Source organism: Fundulus heteroclitus, unplaced genomic scaffold (assembly GCF_011125445.2).
Source record: "Fundulus heteroclitus isolate FHET01 unplaced genomic scaffold, MU-UCD_Fhet_4.1 scaffold_56, whole genome shotgun sequence".
Taxonomy (NCBI): Eukaryota; Metazoa; Chordata; class Actinopteri; order Cyprinodontiformes; family Fundulidae; genus Fundulus; species Fundulus heteroclitus.
Genome location: NW_023396989.1, coordinates 636,456 through 657,122, shown reverse-complemented (window position 1 = coordinate 657,122; position 20,667 = coordinate 636,456). Strand labels below are relative to the sequence as shown.

Below are 20,667 nucleotides of genomic sequence, written 5' to 3'. Positions count from 1 at the left end.
AGACTCTAGGAACCACCAGCAGACCTGCAGTCTGAGAGCGAAGTGCTCTGTTAGGAACATACGGGGTAATCAGAGCTCTGATATATGATGGAGCTTGATTATGAAGGGCTTTATACGTTAGAAGGAGAATTTTAAATTATATTCTTGATTTAACAGGAAGCCAATGAAGGGAAGCTAAAACAGGAGAAATATGATTCCTCTTGTTGATTTTCATCAGAACTCTTCCTGCAGCATTTTGGATCAGCTGAAGGCTTTGAACTGCATTTTGTGGACTTCCTGATAGTAAAGAATTACAAAAGTCCAGCCTTGAAGTAACAAATGCATGGACTAGTTTTTCAGCATCACTCCTGGACAGAATGTTTCTAATTTTGGCTTTTGATGTCATCAAGACATGACTGCAGTCGAAGTAACTGATTGGATTCATCAGGATTTATGGATAAATATAGCTGAGTGTCATCAGCATAACAGTGGAAATTAATCCCATGCTGTCAGATAATTTTGCCAATCGGAAGCATATATATAGTAAATAGAATTGGTCCAAGGACTGAACCCTGTGGTACTCCACAAGTGACCCTAGAATTTGAGGAAGATTTATTATTAACATGAACAAACTGGAATCTGTCCGACAGATAAGAATTAAACCAGCCTAATGCTTTTCCCTTAATCCCTACAGTATGTTCAAGTCTTTGTAGGAGAATATTGTGATCAACTGTATCAAATGCAGCACTGAGATCTAACAGGACAAGTACAGACACAAGTCCATTATCTGAGGCCATGAGAATATCATTAGTGACCTTCACAAGAGCTGTTTCAGTGCTATGATGAGCTCTGAAGCCTGACTGAAACTCCTCAAGTAGGTCATTACTTTGTAAATGTTCACATAGTTGATTAGCAACTACTTTCTCAAGAATATTTTCCCTCAGAGGGACTCGTGTCCCTGCGTGGCGATCAGGGACCCAGAGTGATATCATGGTAACACGGTATTGTACCCTGGTACTACAGCTACTGCAGCATCTGTTAAAAGTCCATAAATCAGTCGATGATAAGAAGATAAATAGCTTCTTAACGCATGTTTATAAATGTATTAAAAGGTTTTATCCTGTTAAAACCTTTAAATTTGCTCTTTATAGCGCGTTAACAGTTGTTAGATTTAATGCTCTCCATGTGGCAAAACCTTCATCCAGCCAGATTCTGCAGCCACAGGAGTCTGAGCTGAGGAGGAAACCTTGCACTGACCTCCCACAGCTGCAGCCCCCAGCTGTGTCTGTGTCTGTGGAGGGGGGAGGGGGGAGGGGGGGGGGGGGGCTGACCCGATTCTTCACTTTCACACAGAGTTGCAGATTTTATGAGGAGGACAGCGACTGTAGGGCTGCGTGACTTTAGGACAACATGGCGAGGGTCCAGCTGCAGCTTCTCTCTGTTTTCTCAGACCCTGAAGCTGCAGCATCAGCAGATCTCTGCCGGCTGAAGGCGTCCTGAAGGCGTCCTGAAGGCGTCCTGAAGGCGTCCTGAAGGCGTCCTGAAGGCGTCCGGCTGCAGCGATCAGCTCCTGTTTCACTCTAAGCAGATCTCTGCCGTATTAATGCTGCTCTGTGCTGCTCTGTGCTGCTCTCACTGATCACCTGCAGCTTCTGGATCAATACAAACACGTGGTCTTCAGCCCGGAGGCTGAGCTGCTCCTGCTGATGTCACCCTACCGTTCCCCCAAGGTTCCCTCCTCTGAGTACTCCACCCAGTTCTGGGCTTCCTGCCACTCCCCTCCCCCCCCCCCCCCCCCCTGCAGGTCTCAGCAGCTTCCTGCTGATTTACCGCTCTGTTTCCCATCAGCGGCTCCGCCTGCAGGCTTTCATCACCTCCAGACGGGTTCAGGTCCCGTGGTTCTGCTTTGCCTTCCTGACCCGGTTCTGTTCTGAAGAGACGTTTCAGTCTGTCAAACATCTGCAGCATCACTGGGACCCGTGATTCCTGCAGCAGAACATGAAACCAGAACGGCCGATCATTTAAAGGATCCAGAGAACCGTTGTGGAACCGGGTCTGTGTGCCGTTCAGGGAGCTGGGAATGTGCAGCTCCCCTCACCGACTGAGTCACTGCTTACAGGAAACACTCAGAGCCAATGCACTGATCAAAGAGCTCAGGTGTTCAGGTTGAGTCAGCCAATCAGAGAGCAGAGTCCGCTGATGTACTGCTTTGATCCGCCACCGTGGTCGGGTTGAGACGGGAGAGTAGGACGCTGACTTTCATGTGACGACGGGCCGGTTTGAGGCATGCAAGGTAGGAAACATCAAACCCATGCGTCCTGTCGCCTCCTTCATCACAGGAAGAGGAGCAAGCAGAGAAAAGGGAGGAGGAACGTTCTGGAAGGAGTCAGAGGTGTGGGAGAGCAAAAGGGAAAACGTAGGAGAGCAGAGAGAAATGAGAGAGGTGCAGAGTGTAGAAGAAGAAAAAGGAGGATAAAGAAGCATCTGTCAGGATGAAAATGATGCCGCTGCAGCCTGAGAGACAAAGCTCAGGGCAGCAGGTGTGCGGTCACCTGACCAGAAGCTGACAGAGTGATGAAGGCCTCTGTCCTTGGCAGCTAACACGGTGAGGAGGTCTGCAGTGTCCTGGTGTCAACTGTAGGAGCCCCCCCCCAATGAGACCCTCCGATGACACGCCTTCCTTTAACCCTGAAGCCCGACTCAGGTGTGTGAACGTCCCCCAGTGGGGCGCTGCGCCGGCAGCAGATGGCGCTTCCTGCAGGCTCCTGGAGCAGCGTGGCTACAGTCAGGGTGACCGGACCTGGCTCTGTGTGAGTGGAGGACGAGCAGCTGCTGCAGGATATAAATACCACAGGCCTCAGGGGGCAGATGTTCCCCCATTGCTGCTGACAGTCTGCAGCCTCCCGTCTGATGCTGGGCTGAGGTGCATTCAGCATCTCTGGGCCCTCAGGGGCCCAAACATGTTGGGTCGTCAGACGACAGAAGACAGAATTAAAAACCAACAGCAGAACTACACCTGAGAAAGAGACTGTATCCATGTGTCACCTGTCCCTCCGTTCATTCGTTTTTCCTTTCAGGCAAGGAATATATGTCTGACCCAGAGAATTCTCACAGTAGTACTGGTAGTACTGTAGTAACTGTAATTAATTTAACTGTATTACTGTAGTACTCTACTATCTGAGGAATGGTACTGTAGTGTCTGTGGTACTTGCAGCTTCCAAGGTCTCACTGCAGCGTCTTTGCATCTCAGCTGTTGAAGGATTGTTTGTTCAGCAAAACTGCAGCTTATTTTTAGAACAACACACATCCATGTTTTACATACTTACTGAGGTCCAGTAAGTATCCAGTCATTTCCAGTCCTGTCTATGGCTTAACCTGACCATTACTAGAACCTGACCTCTACTAGAACCTGACCATTACTAGAACCTGACCATTACTAGACCTTGATCATTACTAGTACCTCACCATTACTACAACCTGACGACTACTAGTACCTGACCATTACTAGACCTTGATCATTACTAGTACATGACCGTTACTAGTACCTGACTATTACTAGTACCTGACCATTACTAGAACCTGACCAATACTAGAACCTGACCATTACTAGAACCTGACCACTACTAGTACCTGACCGTTACTAGTACCTGACTATTACTAGTACCTGACCATTACTAGAACCTGACCTCTACTAGAACCTGACCATTACTAGTACCTGACCATTACTAGACCTTGATCATTACTAGTACCTGACCATTACTAGTACCTGACCACTACTAGAACCTGACCACTACTAGTACCTGACCATTACTAGACCTTGATCATTACTAGTACCTGACCATTACTACAACCTGACCATTACTAGTACCTGACCATTACTAGAACCTGACCATTACTAGAACCTGACCACTACTAGAACCTGACCATTACTAGAACCTGACCATTACTAGTACCTGACCATTACTAGTACCTCACCATTACTAGAACCTGACGACTACTAGTACCTGACCATTACTAGACCTTGATCATTACTAGTACATGACCGTTACTAGTACCTGACTATTACTAGTACCTGACCATTACTAGAACCTGACCATTACTAGAACCTGACCAATACTAGAACCTGACCATTAGTAGAACCCGACCATTACTAGTACCTGACCATTACTAGACCCCAACCATTACTAGAACCTGACCATTACTAGAACCTGACCATTACTAGTACCTGACCATTACTAGTACCTGACCACTACTAGTACCTGACCATTACTAGTACCTGACCATTACTAGAACCTGACCATTACTAGAACCTGACCACTACTAGTACCTGACCACTACTAGTACCTGACCATTACTAGAACCTGACCATTACTAGAACCTGACCATTACTAGTACCTGACCATTACTAGAACCTGACCATTACTAGTACCTGACCACTACTAGAACCTGACCATTACTAGTACCTGACCATTACTAGAACCTGACCATTACTAGAACCTGACCAATACTAGTACCTGACCATTACTAGAACCTGACCATTACTAGTACCTGACCATTACTAGAACCTGACCATTACTAGTACCTGACCATTACTAGAACCTGACCATTACTAGTACCTGACCATTACTAGACTAGAACCTGACCATTACTAGTACCTGGCCATTACTAGAACCTGACCATTACTAGTAACCCCCAAAGTGCAGAGGAACAGAAAGGTTCTCACTTTGGTGGTAAAATATGGAGAATATGTTCTCACTCAGCTGCAGTTTCAGGCTCACACACACACATAGGGAGGCTCCCCTCTTCGGCATTACTCTGCAGCCTTCTAGCAGCTCCTCTTCATCATCAGCTCCCTCCTCTTCCTCATTAGCTACCTCCTCCCTCCTCTTCATCAGGAGCATCCAGCTGAGCAGGTTTCCTCTCATTTTATCTCACCTGTTCTGCCTGAAGAAGCTGGACTGAGATGGATCAATGGATGAATTATGGAGGAAGAGGAGGAGGAGGAGGAGGAGGAAGGACGTCAGAGCTGGTCTTCCTCCTCCTCCTCGGTATCTGAGTGGCTCTAATAATAATCCAGCGATGTTTTATTGATGGATGCTGCCTTCGCTCTGTGAGGAGCTGTGTGTCTCATCCATGACTCACCAGCAGGTCAGCCTCTAAGCTCCGCCTACTTCACCTCTGACCTGCTCAGGGACCCCCTGAATGAGAAAATCCTCGTTATTCGATGCTGCAGCGCACATATTCCCTGGTTACTGGGGGAAAATAGGGAGTACCAATATGGCCGCTGGTGGCTTCACAGCGATGTGTACTACCAACGGCCAATCAGCAATCCAGTGAATAAATAGAGATCAGTGGTTGCAGCGGATCCTGCGGCGCCGCCATCTTGGATGGGTCTCTCCTACTGTAGGCTGGCATAGGAGCCAAGGAGAGTAAAGGCAGAGGGAGCAACTTTACCGTATTCTCTGCAGTTTACAGTCTCAATAACCGGGGATAGCTGCTGGAAGCAGATCACCGTTCTGGCCTGAGATTGGTTCTGAACATGAGTTTTACTTGGTGAGAACAAAGCAGAACCCCACCAGATGATTTTATGTTTATTAATCTGTTATCACCGATGGTGGTGCAGGAACCAGACTGCAGAGTGAACTTGTTCTCAGCGTGCACCAGCTCCTCAGACCAGAACAGGAGTAGGAGCTGAGCTGCTAGATTAGATCCATAAACTACAGATTTGCTTAATCTGGAATAATCTGGATTAAGGGTGAGGGTTCTCCAGAACCATTCTACAGAAACATCAGCGGAAGAACTAGAGTCAGGAGGTAACAAGGTTCTTCTAGAAGCAGGAAGGAGCAACCAGGGATTTTCCTTATTAGGTCTTATTAACCCTTCCTTCCCAGCTAGCGCCTCCTACTGGTCAGCTGTGTTACTGCGTGCTCCTCATGCAGGAGCAGAGGTGGAAAGAGAAAGTGTTCTCAAGTCAAAAGTACGCTTTGACAAAGTTTTACTTCAATACAACTTACCCGTGTAAAAGGTTACCCAAGAAAAAGTAAAAAGTACCTGATTAAACACTGACTATAAGTAAAACTTAAGGTCAAAGTGGAGATATTGGTGTCAAGTTGGTTATAACTAAAGGAGAACCTTTCTAAATGAAAATCAAACATGTCAACACATTATAATGACATCATGAATATTTGCAGGTAACAGAAGCCACCAGTCAGCGATAAAGACGATGTTTCAGTTTTACAGGTCAACTGGGACAACGTTAGAAAGTCAAACCGTTAGCCTGCCATGCTCCGCTGTGCAGGAAACAGGCAAAATGTCCCGTTAAAGTCTAAAAGCTCTTTAACTCGCCTCCACCTGCTCGTCTGGCTTTGATGTTGAGCTTTTAGGTCGCTCCATCTCAAGCTGCCGCCTGTTTCCTGACAGGGAAACTTAATCCGGTCCGGTAAGTGGGGCTGCAGCGGTGGTCCACCTCTGCTGGAGGTCCGACTGAGGCGCCTCCATGCTGGGACCTGATAACCGGACCTGATGGATCATTAATGTTGCTTCTGCTGCTTTTTTTTGTTGTTTGTCTTTTTTTTTTGAATGATTTGATTTAAATGCAACTGAGTGAATTTTTAAATCATATTCAAGTACAGGTCTCCTCCCAGTTTTGGTCCGTGAGGCAGACACCCCGTCTACTTTTAAGACTAATCTTAAAACTTTCCTTTGTGACAAAGCTTCTAGTCAGAGTGGCTCATGTTACCCTGAGCTACCTCTATAGTTATGCTGCTATAGGCTTAGGCTGCTGGAGGACATCAGGGTCTATTTCTCTCACTCTGCTGAGTTCTCCTACTGCTCTCCAATCTGCATTTTTTGTTGTTATTTCAGCTTCTAACTTTTTGTTCTCTGTCATTTTTCTCTTCATAGAAGGTACACCTGGTCTGGCGTTCTGTTAGCTGTGACATCATCGGGGGTGGGGTGGGGGGCAGATCATCCACTATTACCATCTAACATAGAAAGTACTCCTCTGACGCTCTCTGTGTTTGTGTCTCCAGCTGGTGGGCGAGCAGCAGGAGAGCCGGCCTCTGCTGAGTCCCTCCATCGATGACTTCCTCTCAGAGAGCCGACCCCCGACCTCCAGCCGACCCCCGACCTCCAACACAGCAGGTAGACTCCTCATGCTGCCCCTCCCCCACCTCCTGCTGCGTGAGTCCAGCAGGCCTGCTGCTGATGAACTGGGCCGGGTTCTGTTCTGCCAGCAAAGCCCGGTCAGGAAATCCAGTCTTCCTGATCCACATCCTCAGAGATCAGAGCGGTTCTGGTGCCGGCTGCTGGAAATCGGACCTTTCCAGGAACATCGGGTCCAGCTGACGGTTCTACCAGGTTCTACCAGCTCCTTCAGAACCCGTGGTGCTGTCTAAAGAAGGTTCCAGGTTCTGGATCAGGCTCCGGGCCGAATCAATCCCACAGAACCGACTGGACCTCGTCTGGTCATCATCTCCTCCTCCTCAGGCAGAACCGTGCAGTCGTTTAGCGTTCGGACCTGCTGTGTCCTCCTCTCCATCCTCAGAACCAGGGACATGCTGGAACATGATCCGGATCAGACTGGGTCATGTTCTGTCAGCGATGAGGACCGCAGCCGGGTCGGAACCAGCAGTTCTGACTCAGTCCGTCTTCCCGACCTGTCAGCTGTACTTTAGCCCTCGGTTCTGATCCGAAGCTGTGCAGAAATGCTGAACATTCTGTTTGTTCTGTTGCAGTTCTGTCCACGGCTCTGGACCTGGTGGACCTCAGCGACCCGGCTGAGACCGGGGAGCGCAGGGCGAGGAAGAGTCCACTGAGGAGGAGGCCCGGCTCCAGGAGTCCAAGGCACAGAACCAGAACCGAGGAGACAGAACTGGTCCAGGTTCAGGTGGAGCACCAGCCCGCCAGCCCCAGAACCCCCGAACGGATCTCCCTGGACTCAGGTGAGTCCTGTGGCCTCAGACGGTACCTTAGCAGGTCCACACAGGTTCTGCTTGTTCATTCAGCCCGTCTCAGATGTTCTGTAGACCCATCAGACCCGGTTCTGCTGGCTAGATCCAGCAGAACTGGGTCTAAGTGAGCCTTCATTTAGAAGACAGGAAGCAGAACATGTTCAGGCTTCGTTTGGAGCGGGTTCTGAACCGGGAGGCGACCTGGAGAACTGGATCTCATCAAGCAGAACCTCCTGCTGGAAACATCTAGCACACATGAGGCCCATAGAGTCCAGAACCGGAGTCCATAGAGTCCAGAACCGGAGTCCATAGAGTCAAGAACCCACAAAGTCCATAGAGTCCAGAACCAGAGCCTACAGAGTCCAGAACCCATAGAGTCCAGAACCAGAGCGCATAGAGTCCAGAACCCATAGAGTCCAGAACCAGAGCGCATAGAGTCCAGAACCAGAGTCCATAGAGTCCAGAACCAGAGTCCATAGAGTCCAGAACCGGAGCTCATAGAGTCCAGAACCAGAGTCCATAGAGTCCAGAACCAGAGCCAATAGAGTCCAGAACCAGAGCCAATAGAGTCCAGAACCAGAGTCCATAGAGTCCAGAACCCACAAAGTCCATAGAGTCCAGAACCAGAGCCTACAGAGTCCAGAACCCATAGAGTCCAGAACCAGAGCGCATAGAGTCCAGAACCCATAGAGTCCAGAACCAGAGCGCATAGAGTCCAGAACCAGAGTCCATAGAGTCCAGAACCAGAGTCCATAGAGTCCAGAACCCACAAAGTCCATAGAGTCCAGAACCAGAGCCTACAGAGTCCAGAACCCATAGAGTCCAGAACCAGAGCGCATAGAGTCCAGAACCCATAGAGTCCAGAACCAGAGCGCATAGAGTCCAGAACCAGAGTCCATAGAGTCAAGAACCCACAAAGTCCATAGAGTCCAGAACCAGAGCCTACAGAGTCCAGAACCCATAGAGTCCAGAACCAGAGCGCATAGAGTCCAGAACCAGAGCGCATAGAGTCCAGAACCAGAGTCCATAGAGTCCAGAACCAGAGTCCATAGAGTCCAGAACCGGAGCTCATAGAGTCCAGAACCAGAGTCCATAGAGTCCAGAACCGGAGCTCATAGTGTCCAGAACCAGAGTCCATAGAGTCCAGAACCGGAGCTCATAGAGTCCAGAACCAGAGTCCATAGAGTCCAGAACCAGAGCCAATAGAGTCCAGAACCGGAGTCCATAGAGTCAAGAACCCACAAAGTCCATAGAGTCCAGAACCAGAGCCTACAGAGTCCAGAACCCATAGAGTCCAGAACCAGAGCGCATAGAGTCCAGAACCCATAGAGTCCAGAACCAGAGCGCATAGAGTCCAGAACCAGAGTCCATAGAGTCCAGAACCAGAGTCCATAGAGTCCAGAACCGGAGCTCATAGAGTCCAGAACCAGAGTCCATAGAGTCCAGAACCGGAGCTCATAGTGTCCAGAACCAGAGTCCATAGAGTCCAGAACCGGAGCTCATAGAGTCCAGAACCAGAGTCCATAGAGTCCAGAACCAGAGCCAATAGAGTCCAGAACCGGAGTCCATAGAGTCCAGAACCGGAGTCCATAGAGTCCAGAACCAGAGCCAATAGAGTCCAGAACCAGAGTCCATAGAGTCCAGAACCCACAAAGTCCATAGAGTCCAGAACCAGAGCCTACAGAGTCCAGAACCCATAGAGTCCAGAACCAGAGCGCATAGAGTCCAGAACCCATAGAGTCCAGAACCAGAGTGCATAGAGTCCAGAACCGGAGCTCATAGAGTCCAGAACCAGAGTCCATAGAGTCCAGAACCAGAGCTCATAGAGTCCAGAACCAGAGTCCATAGAGTCCAGAACCAGAGCGCATTACAGATGTAGGGAGTGATGGTCGGACCTTCAGCTGAATCCACTGGTTCTTCAGGAACATCATCAGATGGTTCTGTTTCAGATGGACCTCTAGTCCCCCTGTGAGAGTCAGTGACTCTGGTGGATCTGCCGGGCCTCGGACCTGCAGCCCACAGGAACCAGGAGTCCAGCAGAGAGGAGACCCGGGTCCATCTGGTTCCGGTTCTACTAGTTTAGCAGGATTATGGCTCTGATCCGACATGTTCTCCAAAGTTCTCCTGCTTTCTGAGGTTTCAGAACCGCTCCAGGTGTGGTCCTACCGGGGGATACTTTGGTGAGGCTGATTTCAGCAGCTCTGAATTCTGGTTCTGTGTTCATCAGGAGGCCCAGCAGACTCCAGATCAGCAGCTTCATTAGTTAAAAGCTCTGGGGGGGGGGGGGGCTTTAATCTGAGCTTTTACTGTGATGAGAACCAGGGCTCAGCATGGGGGGGTCTGATGTTTGCTCATCCTCACAGTCAGCCTGTCGTCTCCTCTGGACAACCTGGACCTGGAGGACGGAGGAGGTCTGAGGAGGCGCTGCGAGGACAGATGCACCTCCCACCACTCGTCCAGTGAACTGCTGTGGTAACCTGACAATTTGTTCTTAATAATAAATCACCTGTGGAGAACCACAGGGTTCAGTCCCTGGACCAATTCTCTTTACTATATATATGCTTCTGATCGGCAGAATTATCAGACAGCATGGGATTAATTTCCACTGTTATGCTGATGATACTCAGCTATATTTATCCATAAATCCTGACCTACGCCTAGAGATGAAACATGTTTTGCTCCCCCAGCCGCCTGTAGGTGGCGTCACGCGCAGCTTGTTTGTGTCCAGGTCTGCAGAGTTTAGAACGGATCCTCTGATGAAGAACAGCTTCAACGTCCACAGCTTCGATGACCTGGACTTCTCGTCTGCGGCGCAGGACGGCGGCGTGTCCAGACTCCGGCGTCGGACTCGCTCCCTGCTGGTCAGGAACGAGTCCCTGGAGGACGAGTTTGTCCGAGCCAAGGCTGCAGTGGAGGTAAAACTACCAGAACCTCAGAACCACGAGGTGGCCCAGAACGTGTCAGTCAGAGGGAAGAAGAAATGTTCTCATGGGTCTCCCTCAGGGACCCTAAGGTTCTAACCGGGTTCCTGCAGCCTTCTCAGAACCTGGTTCTGCTCTAACCGCCGGGCCAGCGGATCCAGGTTCCAGGGGTCTTTATGGTCCTCCTGAGGGCGATGAGCAGAACCACAGCAGGACAGAGGTTCTGCAGACCGGTCCTCCTCTGCTGGGGATTATCACCACACCCAGATCAGTGTCGGGATGAACCGGACCTGTAACCGGACTTTGGACCCGCTACTGACACCAGGCCGAGTTCTCAGTACTTTATGAGGTCCTGAGAACTCTGCGTGGTTCTGGTTCTGGCCTGGTTCAGAGGCCGGTTCTGATGGGAGGACGCAGGGGAACTGGGCTGGGATTAAATCCACATTATCCCGTCAGAGCTGTAATCCGGGTTTTCCCATCGATGAGATTGGGCTCTTTAATCCGCCGCCTCAGTGAGCCAATCACAGCGCAGCTCTGGCAGGACGCTGCTGATTGGTCTGCTGAAGTTCTGCTGGGGGAAACCGGACCTTCCTGCTGACCCAGCCCTGTGCTGAGTCAGCTCCATCAGCCGAGGAACCAGAATCAATAGAACCTGAAACCCAACCTTCCCCGCTCCAGCACCGAGGCTCATGTTCTGCCCACATGGGTCAGGTTCTGATGGGTCCGGACCAGACACTTCCTGGTCTCAGGTTTCCCGTTGACTTTGAACCAGTGCTGTGTCAGCAGTTTGGGTTCCGGCCCGATGTGCCCAGGTTCTGCAGGTTCTGGATGTTTGGCCCGGTTCAGCAGATCCAGCTGTGTGGTTCCGGTGAGACATCTGCAACATGCAGAGTTCTACCTGCAGCAGGCCGGGTTCTGTGTTTCTGGTTCTGAAACATTCATCCAGGCTTCTGCTGTTCTGGACGGTTCTGTCGGGTTACGGACCACTAAGTTGTGTCTCTGTTCTCCTGCAGTCGGACACGGAGTTCTGGGACAAGATGCAGGCGGAGTGGGAAGAACTGGCCCGGAGGAACTGGCTGGAGGAGTCAGAGGACCCGCCGGCGCCGCCCTCCGCCTCACCTGTGGAACAGGTACCAGCTGGTTCTCAGATTACCACCAGAACCGCAGTTTGTTCTCAGATTACCACCAGAACTACAGCTTGTTCTCAGATTAACACCAGAACCGCATCTTGTTCTCAGATTAACACCAGAACCGCAGTTTGTTCTCAGATTAACACCAGAACCGCAGTTTGTTCTCAGATTAGCACCAGAACCACAGTTTGTTCTCAGATTACCACCAGAACCACAGCTTGTTCTCAGATTAACACCAGAACCGCATCTTGTTCTCAGATTAACACCAGAACCGCAGTTTGTTCTCAGATTAACATCAGAACCGCAGCTGGTTCTCAGATTAACACCAGAACCGCAGTTTGTTCTCATATTAACACCAGAACCGCAGTTTGTTCTCAGATTAACACCAGAACCACAGCTTGTTCTCAGATTAACACCAGAACCGCATCTTGTTCTCAGATTAACACCAGAACCACATCTTATTCTCAGATTAACACCAGAACCGCAGCTTGTTCTCAGATTAACACCAGAACCACAGTTTGTTCTGAGTCTCAGATTAACACCAGAACCGCAGCTTGTTCTCAGATTAACACCAGAACCGCAGCTTGTTCTGAGTCTCAGATTAACACCAGAACCGCAGCTTGTTCTCAGATTAACACCATAAACCACATCTTGTTCTCAGATTAACACCAGAACCGCATCTTGTTCTCAGATTAACACCAGAACCACAGCTTGTTCTCAGATTAACGCCAGAACCACAGTTTGTTCTGAGTCTCAGATTAACACCAGAACCGCAGCTTGTTCTCAGATTAACACCAGAACCACAGTTTGTTCTCAGATTAACACCAGAACCGCAGCTTGTTCTGAGTCTCAGATTAACACCAGAACCGCAGCTTGTTCTCAGATTAACACCATAAACCACATCTTGTTCTCAGATTAACACCAGAACCGCATCTTGTTCTCAGATTAACATCAGAACCGCATCTTGTTCTCAGATTAACACCAGAACCACAGTTTGTTCTCAGATTAACACCAGAACCGCAGTTTGTTCTCAGATTAACACCAGAACCACAGTTTGTTCTGAGTCTCAGATTAACACCAGAACCGCAGCTTGTTCTGAGTCTCAGATTAACACCAGAACCACAGTTTGTTCTCAGATTAACACCAGAACCGCAGCTTGTTCTAAGTCTCAGATTAACACCAGAACCACAGTTTGTTCTCAGATTAACACCAGAACCGCAGCTTGTTCTGAGTCTCAGATTAACACCAGAACCACAGTTTGTTCTCAGATTAACACCAGAACCGCAGCTTGTTCTGAGTCTCAGATTAACACCAGAACCACAGTTTGTTCTCAGATTAACACCAGAACCGCAGCTTGTTCTGAGTCTCAGATTAACACCAGAACCACAGTTTGTTCTCAGATTAACACCAGAATCGCAGCTTGTTCTGAGTCTCAGATGAACACCAGAACCACAGCTTGTTCTCAGATTAACACCAGAACCGCTACTTGTTCTGAGTCTCAGATGAACACCAGAACCACAGTTTGTTCTGAGTCTCAGATTAACACCAGAACCACAGTTTGTTCTCAGATTAACACCAGAACCGCAGCTTGTTCTGAGTCTCAGATTAACACCAGAACCGCAGCTTGTTCTCAGATTAACACCATAAACCACATCTTGTTCTCAGATTAACACCAGAACCGCATCTTGTTCTCAGATTAACATCAGAACCGCATCTTGTTCTCAGATTAACACCAGAACCACAGTTTGTTCTCAGATTAACACCAGAACCGCAGTTTGTTCTCAGATTAACACCAGAACCACAGTTTGTTCTGAGTCTCAGATTAACACCAGAACCGCAGCTTGTTCTGAGTCTCAGATTAACACCAGAACCACAGTTTGTTCTCAGATTAACACCAGAACCGCAGCTTGTTCTAAGTCTCAGATTAACACCAGAACCACAGTTTGTTCTCAGATTAACACCAGAACCGCAGCTTGTTCTGAGTCTCAGATTAACACCAGAACCACAGTTTGTTCTCAGATTAACACCAGAACCGCAGCTTGTTCTAAGTCTCAGATTAACACCAGAACCACAGTTTGTTCTCAGATTAACACCAGAACCGCAGCTTGTTCTGAGTCTCAGATTAACACCAGAACCACAGTTTGTTCTCAGATTAACACCAGAACCGCAGCTTGTTCTGAGTCTCAGATTAACACCAGAACCACAGTTTGTTCTCAGATTAACACCAGAACCACAGTTTGTTCTCAGATTAACACCAGAATCGCAGCTTGTTCTGAGTCTCAGATGAACACCAGAACCACAGCTTGTTCTCAGATTAACACCAGAACCGCTACTTGTTCTGAGTCTCAGATGAACACCAGAACCACAGTTTGTTCTGAGTCTCAGATTAACACCAGAACCACAGCGTGGAACAGGGCCTGCAGCCTGACAGCCCCTGCGCTCCCAGCATGCCTCTGTGGCGCCGTTCACACTGACAGATAATCTGGGAGCCGGAGGTTAATCCGCATCTTAATCCCAGTTTCCGTCCAATCGGTGCGAGCCGTGTTCAGGTCTTACATCACCACGGAGGTGCACTGATGTGGAACGTCTGCTCCTGCGTGTGAAAGTCTGATCCGACTGATGGGGGGGCGGCTCAGGCCCGCAGCACTTCCTGCCGATGTTTCACAATAAGAGCTCAGAGAGCTGCTGAAGGGGCTTCCTGTCAGACGGGGCAGGACAGCAGGACCAGCGTTCTGGTTCTGGTTCTGGTTCTGGTGTGTTGAGCGGCCTCCGTTGTCCTGCAGGGCTACGTGTTCAGCACCAACAACCCGTACAGAGACCAGCCCAACGCCTTCGCCACGGGGCTGGAGAAGGCTCGGGAGGGAGACCTGAATGCCGCCGTGCTGCTGCTGGAGGCGGCCATCTTCCAGGACCCCGGCGACGCTGAGGTGAGCGGCGCTCCGGCTGCAGGTGTGCCGTCTGCGGCCGCTGTCACAGGGACGCTCTCCTCTTTCAGGCGTGGCAGATGCTGGGGACGACGCAGGCGGAGAACGAGAACGAACAGGCCGCCATCGCGTGTCTGCAGAGGTCAGCGCCGTCCGCTAACTGCTCTACCTGCCCTTACCCAGCTCTGATGAAGGTCGCTAACTGCTCACCTGCTGCAGGTGTCTGGAGCTCCGCCCCAACAACCTGCAGGCCCTCATGGCGCTCGCCGTCAGCTTCACCAACAGCAGCCTGCTGCCGGAGGCCTGCGGCGCGCTTCGCCGCTGGATCGGCCACAACCATCGATACCGGCACCTGGTGCAGGACGGCCGCACCCCGCTACGGGGTTCCCCAGCCACGCCGCGCAGGGGCCCCGGCTGCTCCACACCTGCAAGGTAAAGACACACCTGGAACGGACAGTGACGGCCCAGAGGAGTCTGGGCCGTTACCTGGTGATGGGTGAGTGTTCCTGCAGGTGGCAGCAGAACGTTTGGAGGAACATGGAGATCGTGGATCAGACACGTCCTCAGATCCCCCAGACTGAGCGAGCTGACGGGTTTCCCTCCTGCAACCCTGTGACCCGATCATCTCAGACCCTAAATGTTGCCATAAAATCAATACGACTCACTTTGAACCAAAAAATAAAAGAATTAAATGTGGTCTATTAAATATAAGGTCTCTCCCTCCAAAGACTTTGTTAGTTAATGAATTGATTTCTGCTAAACAGATTGATTTGTTTTGTCTCACAGAAACCTGGCTACAAGAGGACTACGTTAGTATAAATGAGTCAACTCCCTCCAATTATTCAAATTTCCACATTCCCAGATCTGTGGGAAGAGGAGGAGGAGTGGCAACCATCTTTCAGTCTGATTTATTAATTAGTCCCAGGCCAACTAATAACTACAGTTCTTTTGAACATTTAACCCTCAGTTTCCCTCATCCAAACTGCAAAGCAATAAAACCTCTTCTGTTTGTTGTTTTGTATCGTCCACCAGGCCCTTACTCTCAGTTTTTGAATCAGCTGTCAGATTTCTTATCTGATTTGGTGTTAAATACTGATAAGGTTATTATAGTGGGTGATTTTAACATCCATGTTGACACAGAATGTGATAACCTTAGTGTAGCCTTTAAAACTATCCTAGATTCAATTGGTTTTGCTCAAAATGTGCATAAACCGACGCACTCTTGGCTTCATACTTTAGACCTTGTGCTGACATATGGCATTGATTGTGAAGAATTAACAGTATTTCCTCACAACCCTGTCCTATCTGATCATTTTAATAAATTGTAATTTTAATCTAACTGAGTTCTCCACCCCCAAAAGGGGGTTCCATTACTCTGCACAGGCCTGCAGGGCTCTGGGGTAGACACCATCTGGACTTATTCTGGTTCAGTCTCTCCAGCTTCAGCTTCATCAACTTCTAGAGACAGAAAGGTGGAGGGGGGGGGGCAAAGGGAGATGGTCCATGGCTGAAGATCAAACACCTGAGGTGTGACAGGAAGGTTTAGTGTCCCACGGTTCAGGTGGGGACGGTGTTGTCCACACAGACGTTTTTATAGTCCGTCACACACTCAGCCGTGGCATTGATGTCCTCTCCATGTGGCTGGCACAGTGCATCCCCGTCTGTGGCCTTAAAACAACTTCCTCTGCTTCCTGTGCCCATTTCCTCGCAGTCCTCTTCAGCGCAGGTTGCCTCAGAAAGAGAGGCTTATATTCTGAGCAGAGATCTGATTTGCCAGGAGAAGGTCTGGCCTTGTCACCTGTGACAAACTGATGAAAAGGTGGAAGAGTAGCAGAGGGAGGAATGATTAAAACTGTAGCTGTGAATTGGCTCCACATAAATGCAGTGAACAGAATATTTTGCTTCAGTTCGGACCTGCAGGAAGTGCTGCAGATCTTCCAGGAAGCGGCGCTGCTGAACGTGGACAGCGTGGATCCGGACCTGCAGACCGGGCTGGGCGTCCTGTACAACCTGAGCTCAGAGTTCGACAAGGCAGTGGAGGCGTTCAGCGCGGCGCTGTCCGCCAGGCCGCAGGTACGACACAGCGTCCTCCCCTGGTGGTGTGTTCAGCTTCAGCGGGACCGTGATGTCACTTCCTGTGTGTCCCTGCAGGACTACCTGCTGTGGAACCGGCTGGGAGCGACGCTGGCTAACGGGAACCGCAGCGAGGAGGCGGTGGAGGCGTACGGCCGGGCGCTGGAGCTGCAGCCCGGCTTCATCCGCTCCAGGTACAACCTGGGAATCAGCTGCATCAACCTGGGAGCGCACAGGTACCCTCAGCCCCGCCCCCAGCTCCCGCTGGCTGTTTTACGCGGATACCGTCTGACCCGGTTCTGACCCGGTTCTGCTCCTGGTTCTGCAGGGAGGCCGTCAGTAACTTCCTCACAGCCCTGAACCAGCAGAGGCGGAGCCAGCGCTGCAGCCAGCAGCAGATGTCGGCCAACATCTGGGCCGCCCTGCGCATCGCCGTCTCCATGATGGACCGGCCCGAGCTGGTCCGGGCCGCCGCCGTGGGCGACCTGGACCAGCTGATGAGGGCCCTGGAGGTGGGCGACCCGGACCAGCTCAGACCGTAAAGCAGAACCCTTTAACCCGGCGCTGCTCCTGCTGCTCCGCTGAAGAACGTCACCTGACGCTGGACGTCTGTAGCTCCGCCCCTGAATCCCAGCAGGAAGCTTGATGCAGAACCCGACCTTGAGTCCTGCTGCTGGAGCCAAATATGAGGACAACACCAGAACCACTCAGACACATTTCTGTTCTCCTGCATGCGACCCAGACGTTCTGGAGGTCCGGGCCTCGTGTAGAAAGCTTCGCTTCGCACAAAAACCTGCAGCGCTACGATTCAACTTAGCATGAATAGAAATGGAGGTTGCATGAAAACGAGCCGACAATAAAAACCCATAAAGTTCTAAACTGACCCAAATCCGTTCAGTTTAACTGAGGAACGTCCCCGCTGAGCTTTATCCAGGACTTTGAGCTTTTCTGGGTAGAACCCGTCCAACCAGAACCACACGGATCCTCAGCACGATGGAAACCAGCTGGATCAGATGGAAATCTTCTTTTCTGTCACATCTGGATGGAAACGAGCCTCAGGCTGGGAGCTGAGGAGCATTAATGCCTGTAGATCACCTGAGGGACAGAAACCGGGTCGGATCAGAACCCAGAACCAGGCAGGTGTGATGGTTCCTGAGGGGGGGGAACCATCTAGCTGTGGATGGATGGCAGCGTTGGTGCTGGAGGGAGCGGGTTCTGAGAGGTTCTGCTGGTTCCTGATGATGAGGAGCTGGTCAGCTGGTTCTGATCACCCTGATGGCTCCAGGTGAGCCCTGGTGATGGGGCGGGGCCAGGGCCACAGGTGAGCCCTGGTGATGGGGCGGGGCCAGGGCCACAGGTGAGCGGCTGCCAGCAGGTGAGGATGTCCGTCTCCTGCATGAGGCCCGGACCTTCATCAGCAGTTCTCCACACGTTCTGCAGGTTCTCTTCTCTGTTCTCTAAATATATCTGCATGTCATCTGCAAAGCCTGTGAGGCGCTGTAGAGCGCAGCGGTACCAGAACCACACCTGGTCCGTTTACCTGATACCTGCATGTGGAACATACGTAATCTGGAAGAAGCTGATCTGAAAGGAACCAACAAAGAACTGCAGCCGGGTCCAAACGTGTCCAGCAGCACCGACATGGTTCTCCATGGAGCGCCCGGACTGGAGAACTCTGCAGAGCATCAGAGGTTCCTCAGCAGACATGAACTTCCACCCACAGAGAGCTGCTGGTTCCGGACACAGTCCACCAGAACACGGCCAGAACCTGCAGCATCTGGTGGTGTCGGCAGGTGGCTTTGGTCACATGACAGGAAGAGGCGGAGCTTCCTGTGAGACCGACAAACCTTCAGTCTGAACGTTCTGCTGAGGTTCTGCTGAGGTTCTGCTGAGGTTCTACAACTCAGCATGTTTAGGTTTGAAGTGAATTAACGATATTTACCTGATATCTATGCTACGTACATCTATACCTGTTCATGAAGATAGAGCCGGGTCACATAGACTCAGAACTTCCTGACATCAGCCGCTGGGTCCAACTGGGCCGGTTCTGTTAGTTCTCCTGGGAACGCAGATGTTCTGGTTGCTGCAGGTCCAGTGAGGCTTCTGTCATCAGTTACTGGAGAGACACCCGGATGGTTCTCCAGAACCAGAACCGGCCCAGTTGTGCCAGAAATAAGGTCTGGTTCTGGAGGGAGAAAGTCTGGGTTTTTTGACCAGGCGGTTCTGATGATTGTTCCACACGCTGCAGCCTCTGGAAGAACCGGGTCTGATGTTTCTAGACCCGGTAGAACCGCAATGTTTCCTGTTTTCAGATGAGCTCCATGTCCGTTAGAACCGGACCCTGAGCCCACTGCAGCGTCTGCTCGGCTGCCTACAGAACCAGGACCAGAACCAGAGTGACAGTTTGGGTCTGGTTCTGTGTTCTGCTTTCTGCTTGTGATTCAGAGATCCAGCTGACCCTCCAATCAGAACCAATCCATAAGTCAAACATTTGGAACATAAAATGTTCTGAAGAACCCACTCAGCTTTGGACCCGCACAGAAGAACCTGGACATGAAGAACCAGGGATCCAGCGGGTCCAGATGTCCCTGGTCACTGGTTTAGCACCCAGACCCAACACAGGACCTGCTGGTTCTGCTCCTAATTCATCTGCATCGGTACCGGACGCGGTCCAAATCCGGCCTCCAGAAGAGCAGAACCGGGATGAAGGAGAACCTCGCCTAACTCCGCCTCTGATTGGTGGATCGGTGGTCCGGCCCACAGAGCCAGGACAATCCATCTGGTACTCTGGTCGGGACGAAGAGAACCCAGCCTGACCCGGTACGTCCCCCTGAGACCGGACCGGACCTGGACAGCAGCCAATCGGATCAGAACACCCTAAACCCAATAAGGAACATGGAGACTTCTCAGGCAGAAGCATCACATTCCTCCTTGTCTCCGTCCCTCAGAACCTTAGAACCCATGTCATTACAGGCTCGGTACCGGCCCGGATCAGCTGGTCCCCTTCAACTGAACTTTAATGACGTGCTTACAGAACCGTCTGGGTGCAGAACCGGGTTTATTTCTCACCTTCAAACCTTTTATTTCACGTTTGGTTCTGTTTCATTTTATCTGGTTATTTGTTTATTAATATCTGTTTAGCAGAAAGTTCTGGTTTCAGACTGGACCTGCTGACCCTCCTAATAAAGGAAACAGGTGGGGGAGGGGCCTGTCTCCTTGTGGTTCCACTTGATCGGCCTCGGATCCAACTGGTTCTGCAGGAACCCGACTGAAACGGCCTGACCCGCAGGTTTGTTCTGAAGCAAGTTCTGCCGGTTCTGGCCGGGTCCCTCTGTGTCCGGCGTGTTTAGAAGACATGGAGTATTATACTGTGAAAGGTTCTGGTTCTGTTGCTGCATGCAGAACCTTTCCTGGTTTAATTGTGACCCACTACAAGCATTAACAGAACCGAAAGCTGGGCCGGGCTGGATGTTCTGGTGAGGCCCGTTTGCCAGGTTAAAGGAACCGTGTCGGAACCGTTTCATTAATTTCTGTATGTTCTGACCTTAAATGCTTTCATCCACTGTTAGAACCATAATTACCAGAAATAAAGGTTTAAACCTCCGTCTGTGTTTAATTCCTCCACTGAGCGGTTCCGTCCAAACGGACCTCTGCTCCCGCTGTCAACCCAACATGTTTCTGGACCTCA

General features: G+C 50.5%; 1 protein-coding gene across 2 annotated transcripts in view; it reads left to right on the top strand.

Annotated features, from left to right (window-relative positions):
* The window catches only part of pex5lb (peroxisomal biogenesis factor 5-like b), a 23,704-nt gene extending 3,122 nt beyond the window's left edge, over positions 1–20,582 (top strand). Inside the window, exons 2-13 of one of the 2 annotated variants that reach the window (XR_004929762.1) lie at positions 7,011–7,122; positions 7,716–7,922; positions 10,295–10,403; positions 10,660–10,846; positions 11,866–11,982; positions 14,766–14,909; positions 14,978–15,048; positions 15,126–15,338; positions 16,814–16,979; positions 17,058–17,215; positions 17,308–18,264; positions 18,301–20,582. Coding sequence is in view for 1 of the 2 variants with exons in the window: in XM_012858407.3 (XP_012713861.2) it covers positions 7,011–7,122; positions 7,716–7,922; positions 10,295–10,403; positions 10,660–10,846; positions 11,866–11,982; positions 14,766–14,909; positions 14,978–15,048; positions 15,126–15,338; positions 16,814–16,979; positions 17,058–17,215; positions 17,308–17,521 (1,698 nt within the window). In the remaining variant the exon portion in view is untranslated. Of the gene's footprint in view, positions 1–7,010; positions 7,123–7,715; positions 7,923–10,294; positions 10,404–10,659; positions 10,847–11,865; positions 11,983–14,765; positions 14,910–14,977; positions 15,049–15,125; positions 15,339–16,813; positions 16,980–17,057; positions 17,216–17,307 lie in introns of both variants that reach the window. The other variant, XM_012858407.3, reaches the window with a different exon arrangement.
* Positions 20,583–20,667: the final 85 nt, after the last annotated feature.